This window comes from Oryzias latipes, chromosome 14, assembly GCF_053564925.1.
Source record: "Oryzias latipes strain Hd-rR chromosome 14, Olatipes_Hd-rR_3.1".
NCBI lineage: Eukaryota > Metazoa > Chordata > Actinopteri > Beloniformes > Adrianichthyidae > Oryzias > Oryzias latipes.
In genome coordinates, this window is record NC_136250.1 from 24,468,785 (window position 1) to 24,488,581 (window position 19,797).

Below are 19,797 nucleotides of genomic sequence, written 5' to 3' on the forward strand. Positions count from 1 at the left end.
CCTAAGCTCCACCTTGGATCACTTGAGCTGTAAGGTTTGGCCAGGGGAGGAAAAATGACTACATTTGAATGATCTTTTATTCTGAAAAAACTTGGTTTTGAAATCGACAGAAATCTGTTGGTTACATTTCAGTCACTTGAGCGCAAGTACTTTGACGGCGTGCTACACGTCTCCTTGCAAATGGATAAGGGATCAGGGCAAGGAAACGTTCCACATACAACGGTCTTTGACTTCAGACAAAAAGTAGGCCACCAGGAGTCCTGTTGAAAATATGGATTTATTGCAACAGTAACATGAGCATGGGTTCACCTACCGGTTCTGCAGAGTGCCGTGGGTGCCGATTGGGGCAGGTGTCGCAGACGTGTCCTGGCTGGCCTTTGTAGAGACAGAGGTTCTCCTAGAAACTTCTTGCTCTATTCCCTGGAGTCGCATGGGCTCGTGATCAGAACCAGAGAGCCCTGGGAAAAACGGTGAGACCGACATGACGTTCACTGGGGCTGAGTTGCGAGGCCGCCAGGTCCTCAGTAGGTTATCAAGTTTAATGGTAAGGGTGATTAGTTCATCCAAGGATAAAGCCTTGTCGTGGCATGCCAGTTCCCGCTGCAGGTTTGTGGTGAGTCCCTCACTTTGTTACTCCAGCAACAAAGAATCAAACCTTGCAGGGTTTGTTGGGCTAGGAACTCCTCTTGCTAGATCCATGTTCGGTGAAGTATTTTGTGCCAAAAACTTGCAGACGGCTGGATCCAAATGCAGCAAGTTTATTAGTTTAGCTAAAAGTCCAAAAAGCTACATCAGGTACAGGCAGGCAGAGGTCAATAACGAGCATGGGAGCATCAGAGAGGATGGTGTTGAGTGGGGGATTGGATTCCTATAAGCATAAGCTTTTTCCAATCCCCTTTCAAATCAAATTTTCAAAGTCTTGTATTGACTTATTTTATTTTATGTAATTTTTGTTTTGATTTGAAATAAACAATTGAATTGAATTGAATTGAATTGAATTGAATTGAATTGAATTGAATTGAATTGAAACGATGGCAGTCAGGATCCAGGCGAGATTCGAGGCAGACGGCAGACAAACAGAGTCAAAGACAAAACATAGCAGGTTAAGTAAACTGCGAATTATTGCACATGAGCATCAGGTGTGTGGCAATCAGAAACTGTGTGCTGGGGTTGCTGGAAGACGTAGTTTGTTTAGAACTCTGGAGATGGTTCCCGCCGATGACAAGAGGGGGAGACAGAGCTCTGACTTCTGACGAAGAGTGTATGGGATAATAAAATCCTTTTTTTAAAAACTATTATTGCATCTGGCTGACAGGAGAAAATCAGTGAATTTCAATATGATTGCATAAGATATTTTAAAGTTAATATAATATGAGATACTTTAAAGGGTGTACTAGAAAGTTTAGAATTTGTAGATGAGATAATGGGTTTGTATTTTCTGGGCTGTGTGGTGGTGCAGTTGTTATTGCCTCACAGCAAGAAGACCCTGGTTCAAATCCCAGTTGGGTTCTTTCTGTGTGGAGTTTACATGTTCTCTCCAGGCATGTGTGGGCTTTCTTTGGGGACTCCAGCTTCCTCCCACAGTCCAAAATCATGTTCATAGGTTGATTGATGACCCTCAGTTGTTTCTAGATGTTTGTTTGTGGCCCTGTGACAGACTGGCAACCTGTCCATAGTTTACCCTGCTTACATTGACCTAAACTGGATGTTTAGGTGCAAATCATGTTTGGTGCAAACGCAGCTTTAGACTTCGGACAGTTTATTTTCTCACTCTAAGGAAACCAGGGTTAGCATGTTTGGTTCACACTAGTGTTTGAGTTGACCTTCATACTTGGCAAAAATAGTATCTGAACCAACAAATGCAAAATCAGTATGTTTCTTTTTCATTTAATGCTTTATATATATTGGTTTGTATGAGAAATTAAATGTTTTTGTTGTCTAAAAATTTATTACAGACTATTATACATTTCAACATGATGTTTTGAAGTTCTTAAGGGGAAATTTTAAATTTGTTTTTTTTACAGCAAATTTAGGATACTTGGGAAAATTATAACGTAAGTTTGCAATCTTATAAAACAACTTATTTTATAGTAATGTGTTTTTTTTCTCAGACAAATGTAGAATGAAGTTGTTAATATTTACTTGTTTGGCCTGCATTTCCCTTAAGTAGGGTTTCAAGCCCACCATTAACGAGTGAGTCACTATTAGCTGTTGTCTGTCCACTGCCCCTAAAGAGCTGCGTTCCAACTGAGTGATAGCATGTTTAACTCTTTATCTCAGTTTATGGTGTTGTTTCAGGTTTCTTGATTTCATCTTCTGCTCTTTTTTTCTTGTGTTAAACATTTCTTTATGTTTCTTCAAAGTAACCTTTTGGACAAGACTAACACTGTAGTATACTTTGCATTTATTTTCCTTTTCCTGAGGGTACAGTAAAATACTTGTCTGATTTTACTGTTGGTTGGTGTGCTCATGTAATGGTTTTTCATAGCTCTGTGGATTGGGGCTCTGATATTCTTATGGAGATGTCGTAGCTTCTTTGTTGCTGTGAACCGTATGCTTTCTGTACCATTTTTGTGTGTGTTCTTGTTTTCTTTCTTTTATGTCTACATATCTTTACTATAGTGTCAGTCTGCATCAAGATGCTGCTATAGACACCACACAGATGATGCCACTCACTGGACTGTCAAAAGGAAGCCTGAAGTGGGGACGGGTAAATTGATTAGAATTTATTCATTCGTATCAGGAACATATTGGCCAGGACAAAGTACATTTTTAACCTTTGTTGCGTCAACTCACCCGCCAATCAAAAATCATGAGCCTAAAAAAGTACATTTTTAAGATCTTAAAAACTTATCTCAACCCCATCAAAATAGTTTCAGAACCCAAAGATTTCCTGTAACTTTAAATGTTGACTTTTTGAAATATAAAAGTCAACACATTCGCTCCCTGCTGAAGGTCAGAGCAGCCTCCAATGGGCTTTGATGGAATTGAAACATTTGGTACTTTCTACATTTTGTTTCATTCTGGAATAAAGGGTGGGGGCTTGCCTGGTGCTGTTTGGATTCTCTTTGTTAATAACTCCTCATCATAGATGGTCTAGTCAAAAACTGTCGCTAGAGCCAACCAAGCTGCTGATGGGCAAAGGAGGAGTCCAACCTGTTGGTTTCTCCAGTCCATCACAGGGTCACAAAGACAAACCCCTCACTCACATTCACATCCTGGGGTCGGTTCAATGTCGACAGTTAACCTATGAAACATGTGTTATGGACTGTGGGAGGAGCCAGAGAAATAAATAAGATGGAGCATTTCTATTTTAAGCTTTATATGTTTAGAAACGCATCCTTCATATTACAGACAGCAACAAAGAGAAGCTAAAATAGGGAAAGAAACTTTTCTTTTACCACTTTTCATTTCAACTAACTAGGTTGATGTTTCAGACAAGCCGTGCAGTTTGTGATACAAGCCCCAAATTTGGCAGGGATGTACCTTAAAATCTCCTCTTTCAGAAAAGCATGATATCCATGAAGAAAAGTCTAAATGGCGGCCATTTGTAAAGATGGATGCCATACACTCAGTTGTTACAAAAATATTCAATGTGGGCTGTCCAAGCACAAAATGCAGTCTTACAGAATACTTTCATTATTCATATTATATAAACATTATACATATTTTAAAATCTTGAATTTTTCTCGTGGCTAACATGCTTTTCTGAGAGAGAGGATCCTACGGTACATCCATGCAAAATTTAGTGCTCGGTCCACAAAATTAACAATTATTTTAATAACTGGCTTCCCTTAAAATCTGGCTGCAGCATTTAGGACCAGCTGAAGGCTTTTTGGAGAAGTTTTAGAACATCCTGAGGATGAGGAACTAGATCCACGTTAGGATAACGAGTTTATCCGATACATGACGGCTCAGCCAGCTCTTTGTGAAGATAAGCAGACTGCTCTCCCAGAAACCCAGTTCTTAATCCATTAGAGAATCCAAAAAGAACGATTCCCTTCAGTACAGAAGATGTGGACGGAGATGCTGCCTGTGAGGAATTTGAGACAAATTTACTTTTGATGTTTCAATCGGCACAACCTCCAGAAGGATGAGATGGAGAGGACCTGCATTCCTCCTGAACAACTGTAACTTTGCTTCTGAGCTAACAGGTTTATTATTGCCAAGCTGAAGAAACATCATCCAAAACTCTCAATTGAAGTGTATACACAGACGCACCACCACCACAATAAGAAATGAAACTGAAGTTTCAGGAACCAGCAGCCTGTACAGTACAGCAGGTCCCAGGATGGTCCCAGAGTTGTCAGACAGCATGTTGTTCTGCTTCAGTTTGTTTTATTGAACACAAGTATGGAAACAGCCAAACATTCAGATGATGAACCCCTCAGCAGTTTTAAACTACCATAGTTCTTCTATTTTAAGAACAGTCATTCATTCCACAACTAAGGCTCTGGAATCCAGAACCTTAATGAAGGATTCCTTAGGCTGTAAAGTCCGCAAAGCTCAACATCCGAATGTGAGCTCTGATCTGGACAGCAGCTGTCATCCAGGGTTCCTCAGGCCCAGTTACAGATTTCTGGTGGGGGGAGCCTGGACTCTGGAGGGAGGAGTCTGGAGCCTGGAAGGAGGAAACTAGAATGTGGAAAGAGGTGTACGCCAGACTCTGTAGGAAGGAGAACAGAATGTGGGGGGAGGACCCCAGAGTCTGGAGGGCAGAGCCCAGAGAGAGAGCTTCAGTCAAAACAGAACTAAGGCATCTTCGTGTCAACAATCTGATCTCCAGAGTAAACTGTAGTGCACCAGAATCTCCCTAAGACCAGGTTGCAGATTTGGGTTTGAACTCAAAGTCATTGTTTGCTGAAGGAAAGTCAGGAGAGAGGAGATGGATCTGGTGCTGGTTCTCCAGAGTCCTGGTCTGGTCCTGTTGGGTTCTTTAGTGTTTCAAGAAGTTCAGGACTAAGATTCTGGACCTCAGCAATGAGTCGTTTGACACCAACCATCCATTGGCTGACCTCAGTCACGTGATCGACCATCAGAGAGCGATGAACCTCATCTGCTGAACTCCAGTTCCCCGTCTGCAACTCTGAGAGACAGACAGGAGGTCAGACAGGGAGACAGTAGGACAGACACATGCAGTGGGACACCTTACCCCGTGCCAAGACCTCCATGCGCCTCTTCACAGGGAAACTGAGCTTCCCTGACCTCCAGCTGTCTTCCAGTAGGCGGAGTCTCTTCTCCACCTCATTACAGACATAATCCTACAGACAGGTGAGTCAGAGTCAGAAACACACCTGCAGAGCTGGGTGGAGTCAGCATGATGAGGACCCTGAGCTCAGCATTGGGGATTCTGTCCACACAACATGTCACCAAGACGACTGAAGACTCACCTGCTGAGTCATGATTTTATCCTCTATCTCTGACAGTAGAACAGCAGAATACCTGTCTGCGTGTTCTAAAGTGCCTCTAAGGACACTCAAGGACACTGGACAAGATAACAGAGTTATAAGTTTAGATTTATAGAAGGGAAGAGATCTAATGCGTCTGTTATCAAAGATAATAGATGAAGCATCGTCCATTTATTCTGATAATGGACACCTCAAAGGGCATTATCCCGCTTATACCATGGTCCCTTATGAAAGACATGAATTTTAAACCAAACATTAGTACGTTGATCTTTTAATTTTTTGGGGTTTAAATTGTTTTTCACAAGAAACTATTTGATACGTGGTGTGACACGTTGTCATGGTAACGGCTACAGAGCCAGAGCCGGACTCGCTCTGCTGCTGCCGATGTATGACGAGAAACCAGTGGAGGAAAGTGGCCTACATGCTAGACGTCATGTTAAGTGATCCGAAGCATCACTTCAGAGGGAAAGGTCACCTCAGATGACGATGCAAACCTTTGTTAAAACCACCAAATGGTTACCGGGCGCGCTGTGTCTGCAGCTCACCTGCCACTATTGGGACTTTAAGTTTCGAAAATACAAAGTTCACAATAGTTTCCTAGATCACTTTAATATAAGACATATCCACCATTAACTCTGATTAACAAACAAATGATTCCTTTCATTATTTTTATAGTAAAGTTATTTATAAATATGTATTTACTCTATATCAAGCAAGAAGGTCTGCAAGACAGAAACACGACGAACGAATTATTTAAAATTAAAGTAAACTTTGCTGCTGCTGGTCAAACTTGATAACTATCCTGTCATCTCCATCATAGAAACATTTGAAGGACAGATTTATTTTCTACTGTCTTGGTGTTTGGGATCAATTGTGGAATAACATCTGTTCACCTATGATCCAAGTTTGTGTGTTTATGGCCAGTGCATTAACGTTAATCATTTAGGCTATATGACCTGAAACTCTTTTTTTACTTGTCCATTATCACTTTTTAATGGACAGCCTGCAGCCAATCAGAATTGAGCATTCACCCAGACCATGGTTTAACCTCTGCTAGGAACTGTTAAGGAAAGTAGACAGAGGTTAGGAAAAGCATCAAAAAGATTTTGAACTTAGTTCTGAAGGAGACTGAGAGCTAGGGTTGCACGATAATATCGGATACCGGTAATTATCGGCCGATATGTACCGGCCGATAATGACGGTATGATGTCATGCCGATAATTCCGATAAGAAAACAAAATGTCTTGAATGCCTATGTTTTTGAAAAGTTTATTTCTATGAGCAACCATTTATTTTGCACATGAGAGAAAAACCTTATTGTTATTATTTTGCAATTCTGTTTCAAACAAAGCAATAATTTTTGCACTTTAAGATTTAATCATTTTTTTTGCATTTCATTATATCGGGTATTATTTGTATTGAAAAATGTACTTGTTACATTGCTTTTTAAGTAAAAGTTGTTCTAACCTTTGAAATGCACTTTCTCTGTTCACAGATGTAAGACAGACTGAAAAGGCTAATAAAGGGTTTGTACAATTTGTTTTTCAATTTATTTGCAGGTAAAACTAGTTCTGCAAATTTGATGAATGCATAAGAGCCATTCGCTGTTACTTTGTCCTTACTAATATTTTAGTAAGTAAAAAGTAAAGTAAAAAATATCGGTTGAGTATCGGTATCGGCTTCAAGAGGCAGGAAAATATCGGGTATCGGTTGTAAAAAGTCATTATCGTGCATCACTACTGAGAACCAGAGCAGATCATTTAAGACCGGGGCATCAGTGAAAACATGCACCGCAGCGATCTTGACCCGTTTGACTTTATGTAGAAATTTCAGTGGTATCCCGTAATAGAGGGACTTACAATAATCAATGCGAGAAAGGATAAGAATTTGGGCGGAATGGGGATTAAGGGAAGGTTGCAAATGGTTGATTTTTTAATTTGCAACTGGAATGAGATAGTGTAATCCAAAACCAGCGCTCCAATCTAGCCAGGTCATATCCAAGACAGACTTCAGCAAAGCAGATATAGAAAGTAAAAAGGTGACTTCCATGTTTGTTTGTATTTTATCTATCATTACAAGCTTATTTCTAGCTATTTAAATGGGGAGGTATTAACGACTCACTGTCACAGATACTCTGCAGGCCTGCAGCGCTCGGTTCAGTACAGACATCACCAGCTCCAGGTTGGGCTCTGATTGGCTGACACCAGTGTCTCTCTGAGGGTTCATTGGTTCATGTTGAGGAAGAGGCGTGGCCACTCCGGCAGGTGGGAATCCAACTGTGAAGGTTATTAAAACTATCAAGACTTAACAAAACAACTATGTGCTGATTTCTTAACTCCTTACCTGATGATAAAGGGGGTGGTGCGATACTACGAGGAGGCGGAGCTAAGCTGCTTGGGGGCTGGGCTATACCACATGGCGGTGGCCCTAAAGGATCAGCAGAGGGAGGGGTTGTGGGAAGGACTCCAGCCCCTGCAGACCAATCAGAGAGTTGAAGTTTGATGCTCAGAGGCAACCTGGCTGCTCTCAGGTGTGTCAGCAGCTGCCTACCTGAATCCACAGGAGCAGCTACCCTCTTGTTCAGGTGGTTCTTTGGTGGCCCACGGGCCATCTGAAGGGCGTATGAGAACTGGGGGGGGTCGTTCCAGCCACGCTCCTGGTTCCCTGTAAAGCAGAGACAGCTCAATTTGAAACATGGACCAAAACATTTGAAATGGGAGTCAATAAGAAAATGCTGTTTTGAAATCAGCTTTCAGTAGCTGGAGCTGAATGTGGGGCCTGGTTTATATCCATAGATTACAATACATAAATAATAATAATAATAGATACTTTATTTATCCCACAATGGGGAAATTCTTCTCTGCACTTTAACCCATCTCCTGGGGGGACCGGTGAGCTGCAGACGAGCTGTTCCTTATCATAAATGAATGGGGAGCATAGAGAGCTGATCGTATGGGACGATAAACTGTGGAATAAAGTGTGTCAACATATATTAATCAACATATATATTTATTGATCAGAAATTTGTGGTCAGCATTTTTTGGATTGCTCAGAGAATTGTTACTGCTGTTTTCATGTGTTTTTCATTTGTTCTTGTTTTATTTTTTCTTAATTGTTGAAAAATCCCCCCTTGGTGGTGTAAAAGTAAAGGTTTAAAGTCTGTTACGTTAGAAAAACTTCATAAAGCCATTTTTTTAATATATATTTTACTGTGACACAATGCCATGAATTTAAAAGAAAATACCTCAGAATAAGTCAGTTCACAGAAATTATTAGGTTAAACATAATTGTGGTTAAAAATTGACTAATTAATTACAAGTCATAATTAATTAATCACACAAATAAATGAATTACATGACAGCACTGGTCATGTTGTGTCTATGAGGCAAAGGTTTGTAAGTCATGGACTTGTTTTGTCTCGTCTCGTTACCATGAGGTGATGTAACCGTTAGGAGGCTCAGTGAGGCATTTACTGAAGAAAATGTTTTTACTTTTGCTACCAATAAAGATGCGGAGTGAAATTACAATGCAGCAGGTTTATTAGCTCAGCTAAGAGTCCACAAAGCTAAATCAGGGTCAGGCAGGCGGGCATGAGATCATCAGGCGAGAGACGGGGTAGTCAGGATCCAGACAAGAGTCGGGGCAGGCGTCAGGCAAATAGACTCATAGTCAGAGTCAGAAGACAGAAGGTCAGGTCCAGATATGACGCTTGGTAAGTAAGGCAGGATGACACAAGCATTACTTTGCACTGGGACTCAGTGCAGTGCTTAAGTATGCTGTGGTTGATTGAATGAATGAATGAGACGGCTCCCGCGGTGACCAGAGGGGGAGGCAGAGCTCTGATTTCTGACAGTTAGAGCAGTGTTTCCCAACCATGGTCCTCAGGGAACACTGTCCTGGATTTTTTCATCCCTCCCCAGCTGAAACACACCAGTCTTTGATCCCTGCCATCATTAACGGAAATGATCAGGTTTCTGCAGAGCTCGATGATGAGCTCAATCGGGTGTGCTTAAGAAGAGCAACATGGAAAACATGCAGTACCGTGTTTCCTGAGGGCAGTGGTTGGAAAAGAGATTTTTCAGATTATGGTGAAAAGTGTTCCCTTGCTAATTGTGGGGGTTGCGTTCTGAAAGTAATAAACCATAGGTGACATTTCTGGGGTAGGATTACAGACGTTTGAAGGCTGTAAAATCCTCACTACATACTTTCTACACGTTTCTCAGACAGACATGAACATTTTCACACTTAACTCTCTTGTTTAAACTCTCAAAGTTCAAACCTTCATTGACAAATGAGTCGATAGTATAGAATGAAAAACAAAGATCTGATGGTGATCAAAGATTTATGTGAATGTGGAAAGCTGAATTCTGTACCGCAGACACGACCGGAGCTGATAGCTTGACAAGATCAACAGCCAATCAGAATGCAGAACACAGTGCAAGGTAAAGAAAAGCAAAGAAAGCCTGCAAAATTACGCTGAAGTACATCTGTGAAACAGCAAGACTGCAAAAGGTGAATCGCGATATAGTGAGGGAACTCTGTAAATGGGGTTTTTCCACCTTCTTTATGAGGTTTGTAGACACAGTCTTATTCACACACTTTCACATACATCACCATACACACGTACAAATATACCTTTTTACACACACAGACACACATTTTCACAGACTGGACACCGGTCACCCCCCTACACAGAGTCTTGGCTGACCAAAAGAGTGACTTCAGTGACAGCGTTGACCCTCTGCTCTACAGCAGGGGTCCCCAAATCCCGGCCTCCAGGGCCGACGTCCAGCGTGTTTCCCAACCAACCTGCCATTGAAGCTCCTTATTGGCTGAACACACCTGATCCAGGAAATCAGCAGCAGAAAAGGCAGGATTTCTGGAAAACCAGCAGGAGGCCGGCCCTCCAGGCCTGAATTTGGGGCCCCCTGATCTACAGAAAGTTTCAGGAAGTCTTTCGACTGAGAGCAAAAAGGGGGGACAATAAACAGTCAACTACTTTTCCTCATTTTTTATTCTGTTCTTAGTTAATTTGACAATCGATAGTGTTTTTATGGTTATTGTTACTTTTAATTTCATTTTAGTATCCTCATATTTAATTTGATGTGTGTATTTGGAACAATGGAATAAGTAAGTCCTCTATCACACACACATTTTTGGATACACCTTCAAACACACGGTTGCACATTGGGGCAGTGGTTACGGCTCTGGTTCAATTCCCAGCTGGGTCTTTCCAGTGTGGAGTTTGCATGTTCCCCTCGTGCATGTGTGGCTTTCTCCATGTGCTCCGGCTTCCTCAAACAGTCAAAAAACACGCTTCATAGGTTAATTGATTATTCTACATTGTCTCTAGCTGTAAATGTGTGTGTGTGTGATTCTGTAGCCCTAAAACAGACAAGCAACTTGTTCAGGGTGAACCCCAACAGCAGCTGGGTTGGCTCCAGCAACTCAGAATACCCTGAAAAGTATTCTGAAGATGGTTGAATGACATAAAAACACATTCACACACATGTGTACATCCATTGTTTATCTACACAATGTACAAAGATGTTCTGAGTCTTGCCCTTTTGCACAGGTGTGAAAGGAGACCTGGATCAGTGGTTAGCCACTCTACCACTCTTTCCTTAAAGGTTTCCTTAGTTAGCGTCCAGACAAAACCTGGAAAATGCTGTTCTAGAGGAAAACCCCATTGATTCTGGAATTTACTGTTGCCGAGATGAAGAGCAGATGCCCCTCCACAGGTAAAAATGAATCACTGAAAAAAACAGACTGGGGTTGTGGGTTTGGATTTGCACCCCTAAATACAAACACTTTCATTTGTGGTTCCTTGTTGTTCTTGGCATGTTTGTTTAATCTAAAGGCTGCAAATCTAAAGGCGCTTTTTCAACAGAAACTCTGAGATCAGAGTTTTTCACACTGTGACCTGGTTCTGTCTTCCTCTGACGTCATTGTTTGATAATGGTGCCGTGTCCCTGGATAAAGTCGAATAAAGCTCTGACGTGTCTGCTTCGGTCTGTAGGCGGAGCTTACAGTGTTTAGTCACATCAAAGACGAACAGAGAACATTTACCGCCGGTTAACCCGGGTTAACTCACCGGGTTTAACGTAAGTGTCCTCCATGTTGCGTCAGAATGGCTAAATTCCGAATAAGGTGTCGTTTTGGATCGGTAACTCTGGGTAAAGACCGGCTGGGCTGATGTGTTTGTGTCCGGTCAAAGAATAACTGCCACGGGGCGAACATTTCCGGCCAGACTATCAAAATAAAAGAGCTTCTTCCGACTTTTAGCATGTAAAATCTTGAAAATTTAAGCCTTAGAGCATCTCCGCGTGGTCTTGTTCCCTAAGACCAGACAGATAAACAAGGATGCGGTTTTGTGATTGTAGAAGAGATTGATGTTTTAAAATGCAGTGTAGCCATCTGGAAAAATTACTACTACCCTCTCCCTCAGAGGAAACTAGAAGAATAACAGAGAAAACGTATATTTATTGCCTATAGACGATTATAGTCCTGCAGGATCAAAAAGTGTAATGTTCTAATAGGAAAAGTCACAATAGAGCTGCAGCTCCATCTGAGAATCGCACATCTTTGAATGAAAGTATCTTTTATTTTGGAAGAATGACATCTGGACTTCCGTGTTTGCTTTCCATCTTTGCTACCGCGCTAGTTCCGGTTAAATGTCCGGAAACAGAAGTGTCTTCAGTGAAACGTTCGTGTGCACTAGTAACGTAAGCATATTGATTGTGTTGCTCTTTGCAGCTTCTTTAGTGATACAAAAAACAAACAAACAGAAAGAGTAGGTGACAAATGAACTACAATTCTCAATCATGAGAAAAGTTCCTCAAGAACATCTTAAAAACGCCAGAAGCACAATTTTGATTAGAGTTTAGGTCTTTAAGTATACTCTGGTTTAAGTATAAGTTCTGCAGATTTGGATAGGTGACTACAGACACATTCCTACAAACACACTCTTCAACCTTTTGGACAGCCTTCCCAGAATAGTTGAAGATGTAATGGCTGCAAAAGGTGGACCAACATCATACTGAACTCTATGGGTTAGGAATGGGATGGCACTTTAGTTCATATGTGAGTCAAGGCACCTGAGTGAATTCTTTTGGTAATATAGTGTATACGCCTTTTGGAGTTGTGGAGTTGCTGGAGTCTGTTCCAGCTACTGTTAGGTGAAGGCAGGGTACACTCTGGTCGGGTCACCAGTCTGTTACACACACACAGCATGCTTTTGGACTGTGGGAGAAAGCCAGACTGCCCAGAGAAAACCCACAGATGCACAAGGAGAGCATGCTAACATCACACAGAAAGTTTGCTCGTCCCAGGATTCACACCAGGGACCTCCTGTTTGAGGCTAACCACTGCTCCATCATGCAGCCCTCTTTCCTGTTCATTTGATATTAGTTTCTTTTTTGCTGTGTATTTAGCTACACTGTTTTTATCTACAGTGTATTTTACTATTCATGATTAAGAGTAACAGTTGCTTTATTTTCAAGTGTATGTGGATGTACCCACTAGCCATGAACACAGCTATTAGATATTTAGACCAACTGCTATTTCAATGCTTAGAGCTACTGATATGCATTATGCATCTGATATACATCAATTCATTGAGGTCTAATGGATATTGCTGTTTAGAGATCTTTCAAACGACTTTTCAACAACTGATCGCGTTGCGGTCCCATCATGCTTTGCACGTTGTTAGTTTAAAAGCAGCAAGCCATTTGGGTAGTTCCCTTCCCAACGGACACATGATGTCTATTAGATAACTAATACCATAGGACATTCTCCCTCCTTGACCCTCTTCTGGATCATCCAAATGCTCTCTAGCAAACTTTAGACGGGCCTGCACATGTACTGGCTTTTGCAGGGGGACACGTCTGGCACTGTAGGATCTGAGTCCCTGGCAGTGTAGTGTGTTACAGATGGTAGCCTTTGTTACTTTGGTCCCAGCTCTCTACAGGTCATTCACTATGTCCCCCGTGTGGTTCTGGAATTTTTGCTCACTGTTCTTGTGGTCATTCTGAGCCCACGGGGTGAGATCTCGTGGGGAGCCCCAGATGGAGGGAGATTATCAGAGGTCTTGCATGTCGTCCATTTCCTAATAATTTTTTTTTTTTTCATCAAGCTGCTTACCTGTTTGGAGTGTGATTGTTTGAGGTTGTGGACAAGCGTATTTTCTACAGATAACCAGTTCAAACAGGTGCCATTAATACAGGTAACGAGTGGAGGACAGAGGATCCTCTTACAGACGAAGTTACAGGTCTGTGAGAGCCAGAAACCTGGCTTGTTTTTAGGTGAACAAGTACTTAAGCACTTAAAAATCAGACAATGCGATTTTCTGGATATTTTTTTTCTCATGTTGTCTCTTGTAGTTGAGGTATAACTATTATGGAAATCACAGGCCTCTCTCATCTTTTTAAGTGGGAGAACTTGCAAAATTGGTAGCTAACTAAATACTTTTTGACCCACTACAATCAGGTATCTAATCTTTTGCCTAGTGGGTATACGTATGTATATGTATTTTTTCAGTCAGTGTCATGACTAATTATTCTAAGTTTGATGTATCTGTTTGTAAATTTATATTTATTGAGTGTGCCTAGTTGGTTGAATGCTGTAAAGCATTCAACCCTTTGTTTTCCTGTTTCTCTTTATTGGTTGAATGCTATAAAGCATTCAACCCTTTGTTTTCCTGTTTCTCTTTATTTATTCTTTACGCCTATCTTCCGCCGTTTTTCGCCGCTTAACTCGTTCTACAATTTCTAACCGATTTTAACCATTCAACTTTTAAAATGTTCAGCTCTTTCTGCTTATTTGTGCTATGACTTTTGGTTTTTCAAATCCTTTTACTTTTTAAGATATTCCAGGTTTTCCGGGAATTTTTGCTCCATTGAAATACATGGAGAATTTTTCGTGCAGAAGTTCACAGTTAAACTCCTTCTACAATTTTTCACCTATTTTAACCGTTCGACTATGGAAATGTTCAGCTCTTTCATCTTATTCTAGCTATGACATTTTGGTCCTTCAAATCTTTGAACTTTTCCAGATATTCCCGGATATTCCCAGATTTTCCAATGTTTTTGCTCCATTGGCCACACCTTTGCTTCTTTAAACAATTGTAACTTTAACATTCTTTTGGCTAGAGACACCGTTCAAATATTGAAATGTTCACAAGGTTTTGGACTTCAACATAAGGTTCAAAATTATTATGGGATGGCAACACCGCCTACAGTTTGGCGGCCATTTTGTGCCAAAATGTGAAGCAATTTTAAACTTCTTCAAACTTTCACGTATTTTAATCCTTCTACTATTACAATGTTCAACCCTTTCAGCTTATTCCTTTCAGCTACGACTTTTAGTCTTTCAAATCTTTGAACTTTTCAAGATATTCCAAGATTTTCCAGGATTTTCCAAGATTTTTGCTTCATTTAAATACATGGAGAATCCTTGAAAACCTTTGTTGCTTTCAAGCATTATAACTTTAACAAGCTTTCAGCTAGAGGCACCGTTCAAACATTGAAATGCTCACAAGGCTTTGGACTTCAACATACATTTTGAAAGTATTATGGGATGGCAACACAACCTACTGTTTGGTGGGCATTTTTTGACATCCCCAGGCGACCGAAACATAAAATGGTTGCTATGGAGATAAAATCAATACGAAAGCCGCCATTTTGAAAAAAGTGGATTTTCTGTCAACTTAGAACATGTAGCTTTTACCAATATGATACTCTTAAACAATGTGGTTTTTTGAGTCAGTTGATGATGCTGATGCTAGCACTTTTAGCCATTTTTGCATCATCTTCAAATTTTCAACAGTACATCCATTTTTTCAACAATTTCAGCTTTCATGCTTAACTCCGTCTACAAATTTTGACCTGTTTTGGTCATTTTACTTTTACAATGTTCACCTTTGACTTTTGGTCCTTTAATTTTTCAAAATATTCCAGGATTTTCCAGGACATTTCAGCCATTTTTTCAACAATTTTTTAGCTTTCATGCTTAACTCCTTCTACAATGTTTGACCTATTTTAGACATTCTACTCTTACAATGTTCAGCTTTTTCATCATATTTCTGCTTTCATTCAGCAATACAGCATTCAACCCTGCATTTTCTTTTGGAAATGCAGCTCCTTCTAGTTTATTGGTTGAATGCTGTAAAGCATTCAACCCTTTGTTTTCCTGTTTCTCTTTATTTATTATTCTTTACGCCTATCTTCCGCCGTTTTTCGCCGCTTAACTCCTTCTACAATTTTTAACCGATTGTAACCATTCAACTTTTAAAATGTTCAGCTCTTTCTGCTTATTTGTGCTATGACTTTTGGTTTTTCAAATCCTTTTACTTTTTAAGATATTCCAGGTTTTCCGGGAATTTTTGCTCCATTGAAATACATGGAGAATTTTTCGTGCAGAAGTTCACAGTTAAACTCCTTCTACAATTTTTCACCTATTTTAACCGTTCGACTATGAAAATGTTCAGCTCTTTCATCTTATTCTAGCTATGACATTTTGGTCCTTCAAATCTTTGAACTTTTCCAGATATTCCCGGATATTCCCAGATTTTCCAATCTTTTTGCTCCATTGGCCACACCTTTGCTTCTTTAAACAATTGTAACTTTAACATTCTTTTGGCTAGAGACACCGTTCAAATATTGAAATGTTCACAAGGTTTTGGACTTCAACATAAGGCTCAAAATTATTATGGGATGGCAACACCACCTACAGTTTGGCGGCCATTTTGTGCCAAAATGTGAGGCAATTTTAAACTTCTTCAAACTTTCACCTATTTTTACCATTCTACTATTACAATGTTCAACCCTTTCATCTTATTCCTTTCAGCTATGACTTTTGGTCCTTGAAATCTTTGAACTTTTCCAGATATTCCCGGATATTCCCAGATTTTCCAATGTTTTTGCTCCATTGGCCACACCTTTGCTTCTTTAAACAATTGTAACTTTAACATTCTTTTGGCTAGAGACACCGTTCAAATATTGAAATGTTCACAAGGTTTTGGACTTCAACATAAGGTTCAAAATTATTATGGGATGGCAACACCACCTACAGTTTGGCGGCCATTTTGTGCCAAAATGTGAGGCAATTTTAAACTTCTTCAAACTTTCACGTATTTTAATCCTTCTACTATTACAATGTTCAACCCTTTCAGCTTATTCCTTTCAGCTACGACTTTTAGTCTTTATAATCTTTGAACTTTTCAAGATATTCCAAGATTTTCCAGGATTTTCCAAGATTTTTGCTTCATTTAAATACATGGAGAATCCTTGAAAACCTTTGTTGCTTTCAAGCATTATAACTTTAATAAGCTTTCAGCTAGAGGCACCGTTCAAACATTGAAATGCTCACAAGGCTTTGGACTTCAACATACGTTTTGAAATTATTATGGGATGGCAACACAACCTACTGTTTGGTGGGCATTTTTTGACAAAATCTGAAGCAAATGTTGCAATAAACTTCATCCATGGCTGTACCTGAACATATTGAAATTCACTGGATCTGGACATATAAGGAATGTGGGCGTGGTTAGCAAACAAAGCTCGTTGCTAAGGACGTCCAAAAGTTTACTTTTTCCGATTCATCTGAAACCGACGTTGATTTGTTCCTCATCTCCAGGCGACCCAAACATAAAATGGTTGCTATGGAGATAAAATCAATAGAAAAGCCGCCATTTTGAAAAGAGTGGATTTTCTATCAACTTAGAACATGTAGCTTTTACCAATATAATACTCTCAAACAACGTGTTTTTTGGAGTCAGTTGATGATGCTGATTCCAATGCTAGTACTTTTAGCCATTTTAGCAACATCTTCAAATTTTCAACAATTCAGCCATTTCTTCAACAATTTCAGCTTTCATGCTTAAGTCCTACAAATTTTGACCTATTTCAGCCATTCTACTATTACAATGTTCAACTTTTTCAGCTTATTCCTGCTAGGACTTTTGCACCTTTAACTTTTCATGGTTCTTCCAGTACAGTTCAGCCATTTCTTCAGCTAATTCAGCTTTCATTCAGCAGTACAGCATTCAACCCTGCATTTTCTTCTGGAAATGCAGCTCCTTCTAGTTATTCTTTACGCCTATCTTCCGCCGTTTTTCGCCGCTTAACTCCTTCTACAATTTTTAACCGATTGTAACCATTCAACTTTTAAAATGTTCATCTCTTTCTGCTTATTTGTGCTATGACTTTTGGTTTTTCAAATCCTTTTACTTTTTAAGATATTCCCGGTTTTCCGGGAATTTTTGCTCCATTGAAATACATGGAGAATTTTTCGTGCAGAAGTTCACAGTTAAACTCCTTCTACAATTTTTCACCTATTTTAACCGTTCGACTATGGAAATGTTCAGCTCTTTCATCTTATTCTAGCTATGACATTTTGTTCTTCAAATCCTTGGACTTTTCCAGATATTCCCGGATATTCCCGGATTTTCCAATTATTTTGCTCCATTGACCACACCTTTGCTTTTTTAAACAATTGTAACTTTAACATTCTTTTGGCTAGAGACACCGTTCAAATATTGAAATATTCACAAGGCTTTGGACTTCAACATAAGGCTCAAAATTATTATGGGATGGCAACACCACCTACAGTTTGGCGGCCATTTTGTGCCAAAATGTGAGGCAATTTTAAACTTCTTCAAACTTTCACCTATTTTTACCATTCTACTATTACAATGTTCAACCCTTTCAGCTTATTCCATTCAGCTACGACTTTTAGTCTTTCAAATCTTTGAACTTTTCAAGATATTCCAAGATTTTCCAGGATTTTCCAAGATTTTTGCTTCATTTAAATACATGGAGAATCCTTGAAAACCTTTGTTGCTTTCAAGCATTATAACTTTAACATGCTTTCAGCTAGAGGCACCGTTCAAACATTGAAATGCTCACAAGGCTTTGGACTTCAACATACGTTTTGAAATTATTATGGGATGGCAACACTACCTACTGTTTGGTGGGCATTTTTTGACAAAATCTGAAGAAAATATTGCAATAAACTTCATCCATGGCTGGAACTGAACATATTGAAATTCACTGGATCTGGACATATAAGGAATGTGGGCGTGGTTAGCAAACAAAGTTCGTTGCTAAGGACGTCCAAAAGTTTACTTTTTCCGATTCATCTGAAACCGACGTTGATTTGTTCCTCATCTCCAGGCGACCCAAACATAAAATGGTTGCTATGGAGATAAAATCAATAGAAAAGCTGCCATTTTGAAAAGACTGGATTTTCTATCAACTTAGAACATGTAGCTTTGACCAATATGATACTCTCAAACAATGTGTTTTTTGGAGTCAGTTGATGATGCTGATTCCAATGCTAGCACTTTTGGCCATTTTAGCAACATCTTCAAATTTTCAAAAGTTCAGCCATTTTTTCAACAATTTCAGCTTTCATGCTTAACTCCTTCTACAAACTTTGACCTATTTTAGCCATTCTACTATTACAATGTTCAACTTTTTTAGCTTATTCCTGCTATGACTTTTTTTCTCAAATCTTTGAACTTTTAAATATATTCGAGGATTTTTGCTTCATTAAAATACATGGGAAATCTTATAGCTTAACTTCTTATGCAGTTTTTTACCCACTTTGACCATTCTACGTTTAAAATGTTGAGCTCTTCCAGCTCTGTTCAGCCATTTCTTTAGCAAATTCAGCTTTCATTCAGCAATACAGCATTCAACCCTGCATTTTCTTCTGGAAATGCAGCCCCTTCTAGTTTAGTTTTATTTTTGTTTTAACTGCTTGAAAAAACAATCTCCAAATCTAAATCTTGATCTTCTTAACTGTTTCATGAGAAACAGTTAAGAAGTGATATTTGTCACTCTACCTTTCTGCTGGCAGGAGCTGGGCCTGTTTTCATCATATTTCATTGCTTGTAACAAACTAAAGTGGCGATAAGACTTACAACTAAAAACTGAGTCATATAAATGTATGTATTTTACCGGTGTTTTCACCTTTTCTGAAATGAGCTTTTTGAAGAAAACACTGTTGTTATCATTATTGTTGGTGTTGCTTTTTGTTGTTTCTTCTTAGGTTTTTGTGGCCTGGAGCTGCTGGAGCAACTTTTGTGAGTCTGCAATAAGTGGGAACAAAAGACAGATGGATGGATAGCTGGATGGAGGGAGAGATGGAGGGAGGGAAAATGGATGGATGGATTGATGGATCGATGGATAGACACAAATGAAACTTTTTAAAACATTTTTCCATTTTCTAGAGTGGAGAAAAGCTGAGGATAATGGGTGGTGCTTCATGTTGTGACGATGTGTCCACTTCAAGACAAACTGGACACACCAAAGGTGATCTTGTAGAGGGGGTGCACGTTAAAGCCCTCGCACCTTTAGTACATCAGCACACAGGGGTGGGTTTTTCA

The 19,797-nt window shown here is 39.7% G+C and overlaps 1 protein-coding gene and 1 long non-coding RNA gene across 2 annotated transcripts; one reads left to right on the forward strand and one right to left on the reverse strand.

The window, feature by feature from the left end:
* Positions 1 to 4,318: 4,318 nt before the first annotated feature.
* sra1 (steroid receptor RNA activator 1) lies at positions 4,319 to 11,747 on the reverse strand. Its single transcript, XM_004076646.5, has 6 exons — positions 11,503 to 11,747; positions 7,959 to 8,072; positions 7,752 to 7,880; positions 7,530 to 7,684; positions 5,153 to 5,261; positions 4,319 to 5,086 (listed from the first exon to the last, which is right to left on the reverse strand). The coding sequence occupies exons 1-6, from the start codon at positions 11,525 to 11,527 to the stop codon at positions 4,872 to 4,874; spliced, it is 747 nt and encodes a 248-aa protein (XP_004076694.1). The 5' UTR covers positions 11,528 to 11,747; the 3' UTR covers positions 4,319 to 4,871.
* A 316-nt stretch (positions 11,748 to 12,063) lies between these two features.
* LOC144983621 (uncharacterized) lies at positions 12,064 to 19,778 on the forward strand. Its single transcript, XR_013647344.1, has 3 exons — positions 12,064 to 12,133; positions 19,461 to 19,494; positions 19,642 to 19,778. It is a non-coding gene; the product is annotated as an uncharacterized LOC144983621 (long non-coding RNA).
* Positions 19,779 to 19,797: the final 19 nt, after the last annotated feature.